Genomic DNA, 18984 nt, shown 5'->3' on the forward strand with positions numbered 1-18984 from the left:
AGGAAGTTATTTCCCATCATCTTGAGTTAAGCAACACACACAGGGGCAGCAGGGTGAGAAGCTGCTCTGTTGTCAGGAAGTGACACAAATGCTCCTGTGAGTTAAATGTTAAAATAATTTATTCCTCAGAGTGAGAGGGACAGCCCACTTAATACACTCCATGGATAAAAGCATGTGCTTTAGGCCAGGGATAACCAGCTTCCAAACAGGCAGACCTAAGACTGCTGTTGGGCAGCAAATCTGTAAACAAGTAACAAGAAGTCCACATCATCTCTGAGGCTGATCAACCCAACAGCACAGGAAGTGCAGCCCCTGTGCCACATCCTACCCAGTTTCCAGCTCCATTTGCAACAGGACACAAGGTTATTACTGCAGCAAGGCCAGGCCCTGATCCGCTTCCACCACCCAACACTCCTGCAGACCAACAATCTTCTTGAGTCCTCAATGCCAGGTAGAACCAATCCCACCAGAAGCCCCGTTAAAGGCTCATCACAGAAGATGCATCTCCAATACTGAATTGTACTGCAACCAGAAATTTAAATGCAGCACAGGTTGTTCTGCCTTCTTCTCGTTTTACAAATGAGGGCTGGCTCATCTACTAGAATTTATTCACAATAGCTCTGCTTTATGTTGATACCTACCAGGCACACTTAGGACAGCAGCAGAATATGCTGCATTAAACTATTAGGCAGAATAAAGACATGCATTTGTTTCACATTTGCTTCCAGTCGAATTGCTAAATAAGTAGTGTCAGCCTGCTCTCGTAAAAAAAAACCTTAAAAAAATTGCCAACATAGATGCTATCCTGGTTGCCCAACCTCAAAACTCATATTTTTTTTTGTGATGAACTTTTAATATTTAAATATTTTAAAGTCCTTTCCCCACTTATAGCATTTCAAAGGCTGAAAAGTTTTAAATACCAGAAGTGATACCTACTAGTCAAGATTTAGAAGTGTTATACTGGGGTTCTGATACGACTTCTTCCCCAGGCAACAGAAAGAAAAATATTTTTAACGAAAGAAGGCAAAAACCCGAAGCCAATCCAAACCCTCAGTCCAACCCAATCCAGTTTTGGGACCTACACATCATGAAGACATCTCTCAGAAGACTACACCATCTCTACCACGAACCATGGGCAAAAAGGCCTGCTGAGGGGCATAGCTTTACGGAGATGACAAGCCTCCCAAGCCAGTCAGCATAATAGCTAAATTACCACTGCACAGTTCTTGCTTTGCTGGCTGACTTGGAGGTAAAAAGAAGTAACAGCCTCCAAAGTCAAAAGCCCAACTCCTTTCACTGCTTACCCAAGCAGGATCAGATGCTCGGGTAAGCAGTAAAAAAAAAGACAAAGCAAAGACAAAGCAACATTTTGCATTTCTAGAAGAAAGAACACAGAATATGATACCCATGTCAACTTTAATATCCCAATCACATTAAATGCAAAAGCAGACAAATTTTAAAGTACTCCCATTAATATTCCTATATAAACCATATAATCTAAAAGAGTCTGTGCTATACTTGAAGTCTGAACTTTCAGCAACCAACCAACTGCAATTCTAAGTACAGCCCAGTGAAATCTGCACATGGGATGAATTCTTGGGGAAAGGAGATTTAAGTTCTCAGGAGTTCCTCATGATGATGAAGTGATGAAGTCAGACGTGCCATCCCATTACCAGCTCTGGCCAAGTCGAAGTGTTTACAAAACACACTACAGAATTCCTCTAGACAATTGTAACTAAGCAATTAGACCAACTTTTAATTACTGGTTTTTAAGGCCATACTCAGGTCATAATTACTTCCACTTTTTTTCTGTAGGATACTGAAGGAACATTGTGCTGAAGAGCATATGAAGAAAAGTGCCAAAAGGTGCAGTAACCAAATCACTGCTAAGTAGCAAATAATTTTTCTTATCAATTTAGGAAAAAAAGATTTGAGAAATAATTTGCCATGGAAGTCTCTGAGCTCCAAAATCTTCCACAATGAATGTATTAGCTTAGTTTTAAGGCATTTTAAAAATCTGGATCTTGAAATTATAGAAATATGCTTACAGACCAATTAACATATATCATGGCAGGTTGTGGGGAAAGGTTTACAGGTCATGCTCAGGAAGGTGGCATTACATTTGCTCTTTATAAAACCAAAGAATTTCCCAACAACTGCATTGCAGAGTATTGCCTAGAGTCGAGTTCCCAATCATTTGAACAAGGGAGCTCTTTCTTCAGCATACAAGCAGCTATTACATATTTTTTCTTCAGAAGGACAGAACTTCTGCTACTGGAACAATCAGGTTGTGATGTTCCCATGCCAGAACCTTTTTGCCTTTCCTGCTTTTCCCCACAGACTGACTAAATCCACCCACTTCACTATTTATTTCAGCCGTCACACAAAGCTCATAAAACAAGGGCAATCCAATCTCAGGGAAATAACAGATTTGTGCAAGCGAGATCATCCTCCCACTCACCAGAGATGAGACATTCCGTAGCAGACATGGTATTGTAAAGATTTTTCTTTAAGGAGCTCAGTAACTGCATGAGTCTACTTATGAAGTACTGAACAGAGGCTTTCTTGGAGTGGCATATGGTGACAGCATTTTATGTCTAGCCTAAGCCTGGGTTCCCAGACTTTGGTCATTCCCACTGCTACTGGCAATGATAGCAGCCGATCACAGACAAGCTGAGGATTTAGCTGGCTGCTTGGGTAGCATTCCAATACCACAGATTGGAGTCTCTTGTCTGGGCTACCGGGGGAAAAAAAAAAAAAGAAAAAGAAAAAGAAAAAGAAAAAGAAAAAGAAAAAGAAAAAGAAAAAGAAAAAGAAAAAGAAAAAGAAAAAGAAAAAGAAAAAGAAAAAGAAAAAGAAAAAGAAAAAGAAAAAGAAAAAGAAAAAGAAAAAGAAAAAGAAAAAGAAAAAGAAAAAGAAAAAGAAAAAGAAAAAGAAAAAGAAAAAGAAAAAGAAAAAGAAAAAAAAAGGCAGCTAGGAAGGAACTGATTAGTCACAGAGCTGTCGAACTAGTGTCTGTATTATGCAACAGCTTTGCATGTGTGAACAGCAAAAGGAAATGAATACCTCAAGATATGGGACTGATTATTTAAAAAAAAAATCTCAAATCCTAGAGGAATCTTAAAAGTCTAAAATTCAAGATCTTAGTACCTAGAACCTTGCAAAAACCATTTCAGGTAGGAGTGATCTGTTTTCTCCACAGGTTAAATGTTAAAAACTGGAAGCCATTTAAAATATTTTCTATTATTTTTTCTTGGACAGACTCTCCCTTGTCTGTTATCTATTTTATTCATACTGTGTGTATCAATGATTGCCAAAAGCCAGACTATCAGAAAACCAGAATAAAGCTACACTAAACTAGTTATTTCAAACATGGGCCAAGTACTATATAATACTATGGACATCCAAGTTCAAAGCATTCAAAACCAACACACACCAATTGTAAGAGTAGATATTTCTTTAAGAGGTTAATTTAAAGACTAATACACCCTTGGGGAAAGGGGAGAGAGCAGAGACCATTAATAGAGTGCACTGTGTTTCAGGCTGATAGGGCTGTCTTATGTTTTCTTTGGGGAAGAGGAAATCTATGAAGTGTCTCAAGCATTAAGTCAGAATAGGGTTTTAAAGCTTTTCCTGAGCTAGCTAGAACTCAGTACACTCCAGTGGCCTATGTGCTATGTACACTTTTAAAAATAAACTCTCTTCTCAGTTTGCTCACAATATACTTTGAAGTAAAATTCAAAATTTTAAACTTACCATTCCCAGACTCTTAAACTCTTGTCATCAGATGTACTCACAAACCTTCTATTTTCATCCACAAACACAATGGTGTTGACAGCTCCCAAATGCCTATCGTATTCTTGCACAATCTCACCACTTCGAATATCCCACTGCAATTAAAAGAGTCAAAATAAGAACCTGTTTTTTATTAAATAGCAGTATTTTTAGAGAAATAAATATTGAGTAGACATACCTGCACAATTTTCTTATCTGACATTCCTGCAACAAAGAGATTTTGTTTATCTTCATCAGGATTGAACTTGACACAATAAGGAACCTTCCTGTTGGTGAATCTTGAAATACACTGCCCTGCAACAGAAAACCCATTCATATTGTATCAGGTTGGAAGTGCTATGGGCTTGGTTGTTTGCAGATATTGAAAAAAAGCACTTTAAGAGCAGATAATACTTCTTTTAAAATCCTTGAGAGAATTAGAGGGTAGAATTCACCCTGCTCTTTGATTTGACCTTCTTTCACATTTGTGTGCATGCACCTGCATAAACATGCACACATACAAGCTGTTATGTAAGTTTGCTACAGCTTTCCAAACAATACAAGTGCTCAGTACCCTGTATGCCACCAGGACAGATCAAGAACATAAGGACTGGTTCAGGACATCACAAGCTGACCACTGTCTTTGCAAAACATCACCTCCTTAGGATCAGAGGTCTTCTCAACAAGAGAAAACAAACTTGGGCAAGAACTCAACACTAACCTTAGAAAAGGGTAACAGTAATGCAACTGCAAAATAAAGCCCTGACCTCCTCTCATAGCTTCAGCCACAAATACCCTGATTACATGTTATCTGTAACTTATGGGAGCCATGTTAATCCAAAAGCTCTGTCTAAACAACTGAATTCAGACTCAAGACTGGAGAATTCGACTTTTCACCTTTCTGGCTACCACCTGTATAAGATTAGTGGCACTGCTAACCCAGAAAGCTAACATCTTTTTCAAACATGGGAACTTCTTGTCTTAGGAAGAGACCCAGGTTTAAAAGAACACCATCAAAATCTATCCTGTGTTTTTTTAATTTAACAAACTATTTGTATCAGAATGTTACAGAGCATCTCCCAGGCATGAGAGCATCAGACCTACCCTTCAACTCCCTATATCAGCAGCCCAGTTATGACCACCTTTTTTTAATTAGAGTGCTCTTCAAGTTTGGGTTGAGCAAAAGACCAAGTGAGATAATTTTTCTAAATTAAGCATATTTAGGTGTAAAGAGTAATTTTACAGAAAGAATTTTCTAGCATTACAAATAACTATCAAACTTCTCAAATAAAAAGGTATATGAAATACAGGTAGTGTCAATTGCACCATCACAGATAACAACAAAACATATAAGGGAAAAAAGACTAATTATCCTGTAATGAAAGCCTAAAGAGTGAACTACAAGACAATATGAAGGACAACTGGAAACAATCTGAATGATAAGATATCGTTACAGTCCCTGTTACTTAAAAACAGTGCCAAATAACAGCACCTACAAACACAAGCCTACCTGTTTCAGTGTCCCAGAGTTTTAGGTAGCGGTCATACGCAGCACTAAGGAACTGAGTGCCTGCATTGTTAAAACAGATATCTCGAACAGCTTTACTGTGTCCTACAAAATAGAAAAAATGCAATGGTAAACTTTCATCCATTCATACTTAGAATCAATGTGTTGGGTATTTAAAAAAAACCAAACTCATATTAATTACTCCAGTTAAATGCTCTAACAATGCAAAGAGAAGAAGAAAACCACTTACTGAAGTTCCTCATGAGAACTAGTAAAGAATAATTCAAGTGAGAAAGAAAAAGTAACTCTTAAAGAATGATGAGAATAGAACCCCATAACACCCTCACACCTCTAAGGCACTGGAGAGAGAAACAAAAGCATTGCACAGAAACAAACAACATAAATTGAGCAGAACTTGAGAAGAAATTTTAAACACACTAATAAATGGCAACATCTAATGAAAAAGAGGAGAGACAAACACTACATGAGACACATTTAATGGAGAAACATTTATAATTAGAAAACAGGTACAAAATACGGGAAATATTAAATCAGAAAACTAAGAATGCTTTCATCTGATGTTAACCTTGCTGCTCCTCAGCCTCAATACTTTCATCTGACCACCACATCAGACTTGCAGTTCTTTTTAGTTAAAATATTAACACAGTAATTGAAATACAGCAAAATGGCAGGCAAATCTGGTCGACAATAAGAGTCTTTTGAGAAAAACAGTCACACTGTTCAAAAAGAGCAGTCTATTGAGAGAGAACCTTTTTGAGCCATCATCTTTGCCACACTGCTGTCACCAGAAATAACAGGTGAAAAAAGATTTCTTTATTGTTACTCAACATATATTCACTCAGTGTTCTAGAAATGTTCCTATTTCAATAGGAGAATCAGCTACTTTTGTTCTGCATTCAAGGCTGCTAAGAAGTTTGTATTTCTCTCTCTCTCAGCTATGTGCTTTAAAAAGCACCTGTTACATGAACAAAGACTGTACCTGAACCTAAAAAAGATTTCCCATGCTTTTGCACTAAAAACTCAGCACAGATGGAATAACCTATTTAAGGTGGGATCATCAGATCATGAGATGCCCCCCCTGGTTAAATATAGAGGGTTGCTGTTTTCAACATGAAGATGGGGCAATTTAATGTCAAAATTTTGCCTTTCAAAAGGAGTCTTGCATAAAGTATTGATGACTGTAGTACACTAATGTTTTGTTTTAAGGGTTGTAAGATGTTACACATCAATATTAAATTGCTTGGTATAATGACAAAATTCTTAATGAAACGTGCATCTTTTTCAATTCTTACTGTCAATATCATACCAAACACCCACTGCCTTGGACGCACACGAGTCTTCTCTATGAAAATAAGCTATTAATAAGCTAACCCAAATCATATTCTTCCAGGAAGTTGTTCTAGATGTAAATAAGTTAAAAAAAAGACTATTACCAATAAATGTTCGTAGACATCTTCGATCACCATATACTTCCCACAGCTTCAAAAAAAGGATAGGGGGAAACAGGTCAATTGTCAAACAATAATGGCTGAAATTAAGTGCAAACATACATGGCAACATTTTTAAAGAAATTAATTGCAAACATATACCATCTACTGATTAATCTACCCAGAATTTCACCAGAATGCTGTCACCTTCCTGTTCGCAAAATCCCCTTAGAATAACTAAAACTCCCATACCATATTCCAACTTTAATGACTTAAGGTTTTGCTACTGAAAAAAAACCCCAAAACATCAGCTTTCTGATGTTATATGCTGGACTGAAGTGAGATTAGTTCACACTGCAAATGCTTCAGTAAAAGACTTCAGCAGAGACCTATTGTTAGTTGTAAAACTACGCTTCACAGAAAATGAATTAATATAACAACAAAGGCAATAACGTGAGAAACTTGTGACCTTTTAAATGCTATTAATAAACAACTAACACTGTTCTAACAGCCTCAGTCTTATGTACTATTTCTGTCTTTGCTCCAATGAATTTGTAATTTAAAAATTAAGTGAGAAAAATAAAAGCAACACAGACAAAAGGTATTTGGTAGAAGTACCAAATGTTTATGTATCCTAAAATGCACTGTCTGTATTCCAGGATGGTATAAAACATATACATGAAAACAGAAAAATAACTCACCTTAATTTTGCAATCCATAGAGCAAGACAACAATATATGCCCAGACAGAGGAAACAATCTGACTGCACTGACACCCTGTAAATAATAATATAAGTTAACAGTAAGTGAATCATCTAGATGTTTCCTCAGTTCATTTGCCCTCTTTTCCAAGCAAAAAGCTAAAGCTTATCTTCATAAAATACAGATACAGATACTGTATCTTGAAAAGAAATAACCTGCCCACATCCTATTTTAGAAACAGTGATGTATTCTGAATAATTGTTATTGGAAAAAAATTGATTCACTTTAACAGCTGTATATATAATCTCCTTCAACAACCACACCATTACTGCAGTAAACATAGCAAATAAATACAAACTGAGGGTTGGGGGACTGTCTCTGTACAACAAGCCTTTCCAAGTGGGGTAGGTCAGGAACTTAAAAAAAAAAAAAAAGTTTTGGCCAGCTCAATTTCTTACATGTACTACCAGTGCCTTCTGCCCACTGAGCTCAGATTTCCTGAGCACAGCATCTTCACAGCTGTCTGTATTTCAGGTACTCCTTTCTGGGAACTCCAAAGAACCGCAAGTACTTGTGGTTTTAATGTTCCTCCTTTCCATTTCATATCAATTACTCTAGTCATATGCCATCGAGTTCCTCCCTCCCACCCCTGGTTGGAGCTGGGTATTTTATCCTCCCTATTATTATCTACTTATATCCCTCAGCTTTTCTAAATTCGTCAGCCCATTTTTCTTTTGCCTCTCTCATCGATATCATTATTCATTTTGTTTGAAGGAAAAAGCTATTTCACACATCAGTCTGTTGTAATAGGATAATAGGCAGAGGAGTGACTGGAGCTTTGGGGAGGAGATGTCATTCTGGAAAGCCCTGATAGTTGCAGCTGTAAGCTTTTTGATGCAGCAATCATTAAAGAAGAGCTCAGAGATATGACTCAACTAAAAAATGGGTAAAAGCTAAAAACATTCCCTGTGTCCTCCCTTCTTCCATCTTTCAAATATTATTAAGGTGCTGTCCATTGCAGTGCAGCATATTCCCCCTCAAGCAATACTTAAAATTAGTGACAAAAGAAGCGGCAAATTGAGTTTATGCTACCCTGAGCAGTGAAACACTTTCTTAATACCAGAAGTGTGTATATAGTTTTGGTATCTGACACAAGAAGAAACTGTGGATGTTAAGCAGCATCAAAAAAAAACTCTTACCAAGACACACATGTCAAAGGAATTAGCTGTATTTGGGAAACCTGTAATACTGATGCACTACGATCACAAAAGCTATGTAACTTTTCCAAAGTTTGATATGAAACAGCCCTTAAGTACTTTTACTACAAAAAACGCTCAACCTCCGAACATTCTTAGGAATCTCTAGAATTAGCCTTACTGTTATTCGCATGGTAGTTTAGGAAATAATTTCAAAACCTGCAGAAGTCACTGAATAATACTTTTCCTTTAAGGTAGGTCAGGAAGTCACTATGTTAACACAAAAGTATATGCAACTAGACAACTGCAACTGAGCAGGCAAACACCTTGTGTGAGAATGTAATGCAACCAATTACATGCAGAGTATGGTAAAGAGGAAAATACTCTTCCCTTCTACTGATTTTTCAGTTTTATAGAAATTACTAGCTGCAGCCCGAAAATTAAATGGGTTGTTATGCTGTATGCTCACAAACATTCCTACCTTTGTGTGCCCAGACCACACATGGATTTGTTTCTTTGGAAGATAGCATTTCTCAGGTGGTACTGTAGAACGGAGATTAACTCCAACATCTTGAGGGACATGAAGATAAGATCTCCCCTGATAGTCATACATTTCTTTAACTGAAAAGGTAAACACAGAATTCTGAGAATCCATATTTTAAGAGGTTATAATCTTTGAAAGGCTCAACAACTCACACAGTTAGAATTTTTCTCAACAGAGCTGCTCTGCTGCAGAGGGAGAGGTGAGAGAAGGGGTATAAAAAAAAACAACTTCATAGGATACAGATGTGGAATCTTATTTGACATCAGTTAAACTGTGTCATTTCAGCAAAGTCTGCCTGGAATCTGACAATCCAAACATTAAGACAATCTTTCTCCTATACATCTTATTCATCATCAAACAGCAAGAGAGTTCCCCTGACCAAAAAGACTTTGCTTAGATTCATAGCTTAAAACGTGCAACTCTAACACTGACATTTGCTTGCAACTCACGTTCTGGCCAGCTCTGTGCTGTGTCAGTCAAGTCAACAGAATTACAAATCAAGGAAGAAAGGATTCATTTGGCCAGCACGAACCAATATTGGTCAGCAGTAGCCAACAGCTGCTCTTTAACTAGATTTAAGAAGCGACTGGACAGTCAGAAACACAGGGATGCATTGTGCATGAAAACGGATTATTTCAGAGTAGACGCATGCTGGGTAGCCATGACAATAAACTGTGCACTGATTAAATTAATTTCTCAGTTTCTGGAATGTTGTTATGGCAGTTTTGGTTGTACTCTTGCACAGTATCCATGCTTACACACATCTTCAAAATGGCGTATTTCTGGAACGTTTGTGTGTGAGGAGATCAGTTTATATGGCAAGGTCTCTCACTGTGAAATTTCAGGTAGGGAGCACGAAAACATGGATATGAAATAATTAGTCCATAGGGGGCTCAGTGGCTAAAGTTTCATGTTGGTTATACTCACTGCTGTTCAATAAATACTGTCATGATCTACTACACATAAACAGAACAAAGTACTAATGTCAGCAACGCGTATCTCACAGGCACCACTTCTTCCTCAACGCACACTAGAGAGGATGCTCCCAGCTTGTGCATGTGAGCCTGGCTGTAGAAACTGGTACACAAAGAGAGACCCTGTTTACCAAACTATATGCACCAAGCAGTGTAACACAGGGCTGTTTTGTATACAGACAGCTGAAGTAACAGTTTCAAAAAATTACTGCATTTTACTGACTTAGCAAACCATTTTCTTTGAAGGTACCACATACTACAGGCTTCCATAGGGTAATTAATTGATATACAATTATTCATAGTATGATGGCAAGAACGTTTACATTAAAAATTGAGGAAGTGTAAGGTCCAAGTGATTTTCAAAATTGTTCATAAACCACAACTCAGAGCACTACCTGCTGATGAAAACACTGACACATAAAACTACAGTAATTCTGAAGATGAAACTAAGCCAAACTCATAACTTCAATATGTTTGCTCTGTGAAACAGGAAAGGGATATGTGCATCTAGTAACATTAAAAATAAATAAATAAAACCAGTACCCTGAAAAACAACATTTCCACACTGCTCTTCACAGTACAAAGTGGAATTAGTCCAAGTTTATCTCTTCCCCTGTCCTTTATGCTTATGCCTGAGAGTGCTGTTATCTCCAATACAGAAACATCAAGGTGCCTCAGCAAACTGCTGAGGCTGTCTGCCATCCTTACTAATTAACACAGCAGGCAAGAAAACACAGCGAGCTAGAAAATGAGAACAGCCAGGAAGATGCCATTACCATGTAATATAGTCTTCTCCTCTCCAGGTTTGTCATCTTCTAGTTTTCCTCTCTTCTGCCTCTTAGCTGTTATTTCATCCAACTCCTTCTGCTCTTCCTGGAAAAAATAAAATATGATCTCTTAAAAACTCAGCATTCAGAATCACATAACAAAATCCAGAACCGTACTACTGTTTATTCACTATTAGGAACAGATTTATTTGCTAGATGAGATTAGAAATAATTCTAGAATTCTTAGAATTCTTAGAATTCTAAGCATCAATAAAGAGAATACACTTATCAAAACAAAAATTTGGAAAGCTATGCACACTGAAAAGAACTATTACCCTTTAATTCATAGACTAAAGCTAAGCACTGACTGGACAAGAAGGATATCTGTTGTTTGGATGGTTCAGGGTGTGTGTATTTGTGTGTGTGATATTGGGGGTTTTCATTTGCCAGTTGTTTTCAAAAAAGTTTTACTTTCATTTTTTTTTTTCCAAGCTGCTTCTTTTAATCAGACTCCATACACAGACTGAATTAATTTTATTTCTAAAAAGTGTTCCAAATAATTGAATGCAGAATATTTGGAACATCCTATTTGGACATACCACCCAAAATGTTTCTATTAGCCCAAGGCATAGCATGGATCTTCTGCTGGATCTCTGTTGAAACCACTGCCATGTACTAACAATTTGTATCCATTTTGTTAAAGGAGTACTTACTTCTGATGGTTTGGCTACTTCTTTTTCATCAACATACTTTGCCCATGGTCCCAGAAAACCATCAATATTAGATGCATCATTCTCTTTGAATTTCTTCCTTTTTTCAATTTTCCTCTGTCCTGTTTCAAATACTGTTAAACCTGAAGAAGGAAACAATACACTGACTAACTGCTAACATAGAATACAACATCAGAGGTCACACCATAGTCAGAGTAAAAGAAAAAGCCACTACTGTCGCCCCTTTCAGTATAAAGGACAACATGGAAAATGTATTTGAGCAAAATTGGCTAAAGCATTGCTCACTTTTTCCATCTATGAACACTGCTAACTATGCACAGTAACAGAGTGTATCCTTGCTTGTTAGAGTATTTAACCATGGATGTATCCATGATTTTTTAAAAGTAAGTCTGCAGATTGTATGAATACATCAATTTTCATACTTTAAATAGTGTAGTTTTCAAAAGTAGAGTCAGTCTTCTTGGTTTCTGATCCCTCTGACTCCTCTCAGTTTCAAAAAAACTTGCCCCAAACCAAAAGCAAGACAAGTCTCCTAAAACCCCAAACACAACTGTGTATTTTAATTTAGTAAAAATTCATAGAATAATAGAATAGTTTGGGTTGAAAGTGACCTTTAAAGGTCACATACTCCAACCACCTTGCAATAAGCAGCAACATCTTCAACCAGATCAGGCTGCTCAGAGCCCTGTCCAACCTGAACGTTTCGAGGGATGGGACACCCACTACCTGTCTGGGCAACTTCTTCTAGTATTTCACCAACCACATTGTAAAACATTTCCTCCTTATAACAGTCTGAATCTATCCTCTTTTAGCTTAAAATCATTACCCTTGTCCTATTGCTACAGGCCCTATTAAAAAGACTGTCACTATTGACAGAGTCATCTCTCTCCAACCACTATCTTGTTCCTTCATAGAAATACGAGCTTTTCACAAATATTGTACCCTCAGAATTTCATGTGTCAAAACCACTATACAATGTAGATATGGGAGGAAAAAAAAAAGGTAGGTAATTATTTTAACATCTTTTGAGCTTTTCAAGCTTGTATACACAATTATGTTCAATTTTCAAACAACGTTTTTCTACAGCAGCAGTAATACCCATCTAGTGCAAAAGAGACAAAAGAAGCTTTACAAAAACAAGAGGGAAATAGGCAATCTAAAAAGTTAAGTAGTGATCAGAAGGAATCACACATTAATCAAGGGTTTTCTTAAAATGAAGTACGAAATTCCATTACAAAAAGGGTTTTTTTGAATTTTTTTAATGGTTTGATCTTACTAATTTCCTTCTTTGGAAGAAAAGAGTGAAAAACGCGTGGATATATCCTGAGGAAGAGGACACAGAAATAAAGATCCTTTGTGTACCCATGTGAATAGGATGTTTGAAAAAGACATGCAAGGGAAAGCATAACCATGAAGTTTACACAGGTACAGTTTTCCAATGCGAACTTTGAGTCCCAAAGTCCCTTTGAGTATTAAATATCTCGTATCAAAGTATTAATTACAAACCCCATGCCTCTGGTAGTCAATCCTCCCAGTGGAACGCCACACTGTTACCATCTGGCAACCTTCCAGTGGTTTTTCTTTTCCAAATAACCCAAAGAGCTTAACTCTGCTAAGCAGAGATAACATACAGCTCCCAACAGGAGTGCCAGAGGTTGCACACAGAGTGATCAGTGTGCTCCTGAGAAGCAATTATGGTGATTAGCTCAACATACAGGTATCCTAATACAGACACATGACAATGTTAGCAAAGACAGAATTTAAGAGGACCAAAAAGCTGTTTCAAATTGTACAGATAAATTGTATTCATGCAATGGCACATTGTAAATCCTATTTTGCAATTTGTCGTGACAGCCTGAAACATTTGCTACTTCAAGGAAACAAAACACTCCAATATCTCTCTTCCCCCTCTACATTAAAATTGCAACACATCTCTTTCTTTATTGTGTTTTTGGACATGGGTAAGTCTCCCATAATACCTTCCTTTGCTAATACCTATTCCATTTCTTAGTAAAGAAGAAATGAAAACAGTTAAGAGATGCAAGCAATTTATACAGGATTCTGAATTAATTACCTTGATTTTTTTCAGCTTCTTCTACAGAACCAATATATTTGGTGGCAGCTTCAGGGTTATCTACAGAGGGATCTAATGCATAACCTGAAACAAGAGGAAAAAAAATACTGTTATTTCAAGCTTTTCAGTTTTGTACAAGTTTTACTATTCTGCCCCTCTGCAAATTCTTTCCTGTTGACTCTGAATGAAATGGGGATGAAGGAGGATTGAAACTTTGTAATCCCACTAACTTTTCACTTGGCCTGAGTATAAAGATTACTATGTAGTAGTACCATGAGGCCCATGAGTACATATTGCTATCAGAATACTTAAATTTGCACAACACAGAGAAAAAAAGAAATATAATAGGCAACAGGTAATAACACAAGATACATAACATAAGATACAAAGGGTGGGTAATCACAAGAAGCCAAGTCACAGAATCCAGTGGGAAGGGACCCCAGGATGCCCCTGCTCCAAGCAAGGACAATGCTGAATTCAGGCCAGTTTGCTGCAATGCATACATTAGATTTTGAAATGCCACAGCAACCTCTTCTCGTTGTAACATGGCATAAGGAAAAGACTAGCTCAAAATCTTATGTCAGTGACACATGATGTTAAACAAATGCTGCTTTAGCACAGGGCACTGCTCCTTGGTTTGCAAAGCCAGTAAGTCACGTGGAAACCAGCCTGTGGCTGCCGAATACAGAGAGCCCTCTACCTTCAGCAACAGCCTCCTGCTCTGCCCACTATTTCTGGTGGGTCAAAGAGAGTGCTACTCATCTTTGTCAGTCCTAGGGTGGCAGCAGCTGGAAGGCAGAGGACAGAGATGGGGAAAAAATAAAATCAAATGAAGTTTTCTAGGGTTTTGCGTGTATTGTGTCTCCCACAGCAAAAATTACTTTATCCTCCTCCTGCCAGAATTGGGAAAGCTTGTTTCTTCAACTTGAAAGGAGCTGCTTTAACTAATGTGGATGGTACCAGAAGCAGCAGTCATGGCCTTTAATTTTTTAAAAAAATTAAGTATTCACATCTTCTTTTCCTGACTACGACTATTGAGCCTCATTAAAAACAAAACAAAACAAAAAAACCCCAACCACAACAAAATCTGCAGCATTTACTCTTATAAATACTTTATAAAATGAACCACCATTTCATAGCTACTCAGGATATTTACAATTTTACTACATATATCTAACTTTTTTTCTCCATTTCTCCTGAAGTGGATAACATGATCTTGTAAGATAGACAAATGAATTCATTTGGTTTCCAAGGAACAGGTGGTGCACTGAACACTTACTGACCACCATAGCTTTTTTTTCTGGGAAAGACTGCACCCTGGTGGACATAACACCAATTTTTATTAAATATTAAAGTGACAAAAAGTCTCTTGAGGACTCAATGAGAATTTCTCTGTATCAAGGATGGAAAAGAAAAAGAGAAAGAAAGATATTAAGCCACCAGTAAAAGCAATCACACACAAATAATTAATTAAATCCTACAGCATACAATCCAATTCCTGTATTTTGTTGATTCACAGAGACAATCATGAACAGAGGGAGATTATCCAGTCCATTCTGGAGACCAATGGATCATAAAGGCACATACAAATGTATACAAGTTGAGAACCTATCAACTCCATTCCAATAGCCAAAGGAGATTGTCTCCCCAAACATTTTTCAGAAAGACTACTCTCCTAGAACACTGTCCAGGTAATTTTTTTTTAGATGCTGGGAAAAGTAACAGTGTTGAAACCAGTAGAAGAGCCATTCCAAGAACACAGCAGGTACTCCCATCCAGATGCAGCAATCCACCTGCCCACCAGCCCTGTAGTTTCAAACCTGGTAAGACCCAACAGTGGAACAACATATGTCCAGATGATCCATGAATAGGGAGAGAAGTAAACACCAATGTAATCTTAAGAAATATACATTCCCTCTATTCCTATGTTAAACAATAAAATAATTTATTCCAGACTCTTAGCAGGATTTACTTCTGTGGATAACCAAACTGAGCCAACACTGCAATCAGACTTCCCCTAATTTAGGTGCCTGCTTTTACTAAGTCACTATTTCAATGAGTTCTTTTCCAAGCTATAAGGTTTCTGTTAACAGCAGAGAGATATTACTTTGGATTTATGTCAAAATCAATACAGTGGTTTACTTGTCCTCCAACTGTATTGACACCATCTCCGGGACTCTATTTGCTTGGTACTTGTAAAAGAAGGACAGTATTCCCATGAATAGGGCCCCTGGGCCAAGCACAGCTTCCCGTGGAAGTGGAGACTTCTTATAGTTGAGTTGAATTTGGTCCAGCATCATTCTCATAGGAAAGCTCTGAACAATTTCTACTTTCTAGTGGATATGTGAAAGAGAATATTTTCTTTCTGGCTGGGACTCCTACACGCAGCTGCAAAAGACAGCTTGCTTTTATCCTACTCAGCTGGTATCCCACATAATGTGCCCTGACTTCTATGTCTCCTTCAGTTTTAGTTAGGAGGCAGATATTTCCTGCAACATTTTAGCAATGAAAGATACAATTCCACCTACAGCCCTAATTTCAGTGCACCTGAAAATGGTTGGCTAAATAATTAAGACTTTGATGTGCATTCCAGAAAGACAGCTAATTAAAGTCTGCTTACACCACACTCTGCAATACAGCACACAGAGACCCTAAAGGTAGCTCAGGTATGCAGAAAAATACAGCTGGACTAACCCACTCTGCACTGGCATCTCTGTAGAATCAAAGTAATCAGAGAATGAAGTGCCTACAATTGTTACCAGGTAATACTGACTGTAGGTTTGCATGTAACATGAGTAGATAAAAAAAAAACCCACAAGCGTTATTTCCAAGTCAGTTATTTTAGGCTCTTAAAATAGTGTTAGTGATTGCATAATCCTGCTATAACCAAGTTACCGAGTACTCATAAAGAGCTTTGAGATTCAGGGAGAGACTATTTCTTATTATTAAAAAGGACATTAATATCTTGTGAAGAAGAGATTTAAAAATACCAAATGTTGCATGAATGAAACAGTCCACTTTTAGGACAAGCACTGATGCTGAAATAGCTATAAAATGGCTAAAATATTAATGAAGAGTTTGTGTGCAGCATGTGAAACACAATCTGTAATTCTGCTTCTGAAAATGTATATATACTCATATATTGACTTTTTAAACAATACTCAAAAGGGAATTTTCAAGAAAAGAGACTCCTTCAGCTGAGAGCACAAATACAGAAGAATAAATATGTGCTGTATGTTAGGACTTCTTAGTCTTTTTTGACATGCTCCAAGGAATACAACATTGAAAACATAATGCTAGTTAAGCATTTTAAATCATAATGGCTTGTGAAGGGGAATTTTATTTTCTAGAGAGACAGCCTTCCCTTAATAGGTGAAATTAAAATAAGAAGACTGCCTTACATCAATGGAATCAAAACAGGGTAGACTACCTAGGACTGCAGATGCAAAACTGGTTACCAATTAAAATAAGTCAGACTCCCACAGAGCCATTATTAATGGCTTTCCATTAAACTGGGAGAGGACCTTTTAGAAGATTATAAAATGCCTACCTGGACTATTTTATTCAATATTTTTACGGATTATGCCATCAGCATACTCCTTTCAGGTAGCTGTAAAGGGCAATAAGGTCTCCCCCTCAGGACTCCTTTTTCCCAAGCTAAACAGTCCCAGCTCTCCCAGCCACTGCAGATTTTAACCCTAATGTGGAAAAATCTCCAGTGCCTGTGAAAACTTCAATGCCTCAAACTCCTGGAATAAAGGGAACCTTACTGAAATGGGTAGGTTTCATTTAAATTAAAAAGCTGATGGCACTGAGAAGGTTCAAAGAATACTTTCTGATAAAATGGTTGGGGAATATACTTAAAGAATACATAAAGAAATATAATATTTTAAAAAAATACTTAAAGTAAGCAATTTGCAATGACACAATCTTTAGAAACTCATATCCTCAAGGAAAAGGTAGCACAAAAATCTGAAACCTCAGGTAGCAGGGACAGTAGTAAGCACAGAATCCTATTTAAACTGAGAGCAGGGAAATGGAAAACCCAAGCACACATGCAAAATGACAAAGGCTAAAAATAGTACACAGTAACATTGAAATATCTTGTTTTAAAATAATAAACTAACATAATTGGTAGGACAGTACTGACATAATTGGATTGAATGCATGCTTTACCAGGTAGAAAGAATACAGAAATAAGATGGTCATACTAGTGAGGAAAAACATGCTCTATGCCATAGAAAGCTTAAAGACAAATCAGATTAACAAGTTAATAGTGTTAATGAGTATTACATGATCCTGTGGACTGAAATTCCAGGTCTGAGTAGTGGTGAGTACAGTTGCCAGAACTCCCTGACTGACCATTAAGACAGAAAATGCAGTAACCATGAAATGGTAACAGAGATTAAACAACAGGTGCTAGGGAAAGAAGCACAGTAATAATGACATATTTTAGTCATCTCCTTGTAGTAGACTGTGCAAGTCTCACACCAAGATGTGATAATTTTTACCCAATGTACTTGTACCATGAAGCAGTCGTGCCAGAGATTCACATAAAAAAAGCCAGTTTAGCAGTGCAGGAAACTTGATTTTAACATATTCTTTCCAAGGATACACCTTTTAACAATGACCATAATAGGGTATAAAACTAACATTGTTGACAAAGCAAAGGAAGATATAAAAACATTTACGACAATGATTTCAATCTCGAAACAGAAGGGCTATATTAAGAAAATACTTTTAAAGGGAACAGAAAGCGAGCACCAAAGGGTAAAGCCTTTTTCAAATGCAGGGGCACTTCAAAGACACCCTGTAGGAGAAAAAAAACCTAATGCCTTCCAGCTAATAAAAGACGACTTTAAAGCAACCAGAAGGAAGTGAGCACAGCTGAATAGTAAGTAGAGAAACTAGTAGAAATAAGAAACTATTCTTCAAAGAGTTGAAGTTGCATCCAGATGTGGAAAATACAAAGACCAAACTTCAGCAGACAAAGTAAACATTACACTAAGGCAGCCAACCCCCAAAAGCAAGGGGAATCTTATAAGATATAAAAACTAACACTTGTCCTTTGTCAAAACTGCCAGGGACAGAAAGTGTACCTGACAACGTGTAGGCCAACAGATGATGAAGGACTGAAAAGAGCATCTGTGAGGGTTGTATTAAATACATGCTGATTATGGTGGAGCTTGGGTAGACTCCTGTGCCAGAACCTTTCTTTATGGGTAACATGACACTGTGTCTACCTCAAAGTGAAATGTCCGGAGATTA

General features: G+C 37.3%; 1 protein-coding gene across 1 annotated transcript in view; it reads right to left on the reverse strand.

The window, feature by feature from the left end:
* The window catches only part of CDC40 (cell division cycle 40), a 44583-nt gene that overhangs the window by 11020 nt on the left and 14579 nt on the right, over positions 1–18984 (reverse strand). The window contains exons 4-12 of the mRNA XM_069010990.1: positions 13717–13800; positions 11625–11764; positions 10921–11017; positions 9108–9247; positions 7431–7505; positions 6736–6781; positions 5285–5386; positions 3974–4089; positions 3757–3890 (exon numbers count right to left, since the gene is read on the reverse strand). Coding sequence (XP_068867091.1) covers positions 3757–3890; positions 3974–4089; positions 5285–5386; positions 6736–6781; positions 7431–7505; positions 9108–9247; positions 10921–11017; positions 11625–11764; positions 13717–13800 — 934 coding nt within the window. The remainder of the gene's footprint in view (positions 1–3756; positions 3891–3973; positions 4090–5284; positions 5387–6735; positions 6782–7430; positions 7506–9107; positions 9248–10920; positions 11018–11624; positions 11765–13716; positions 13801–18984) is intronic.

This window comes from Aphelocoma coerulescens, chromosome 3, assembly GCF_041296385.1.
Source record: "Aphelocoma coerulescens isolate FSJ_1873_10779 chromosome 3, UR_Acoe_1.0, whole genome shotgun sequence".
NCBI lineage: Eukaryota > Metazoa > Chordata > Aves > Passeriformes > Corvidae > Aphelocoma > Aphelocoma coerulescens.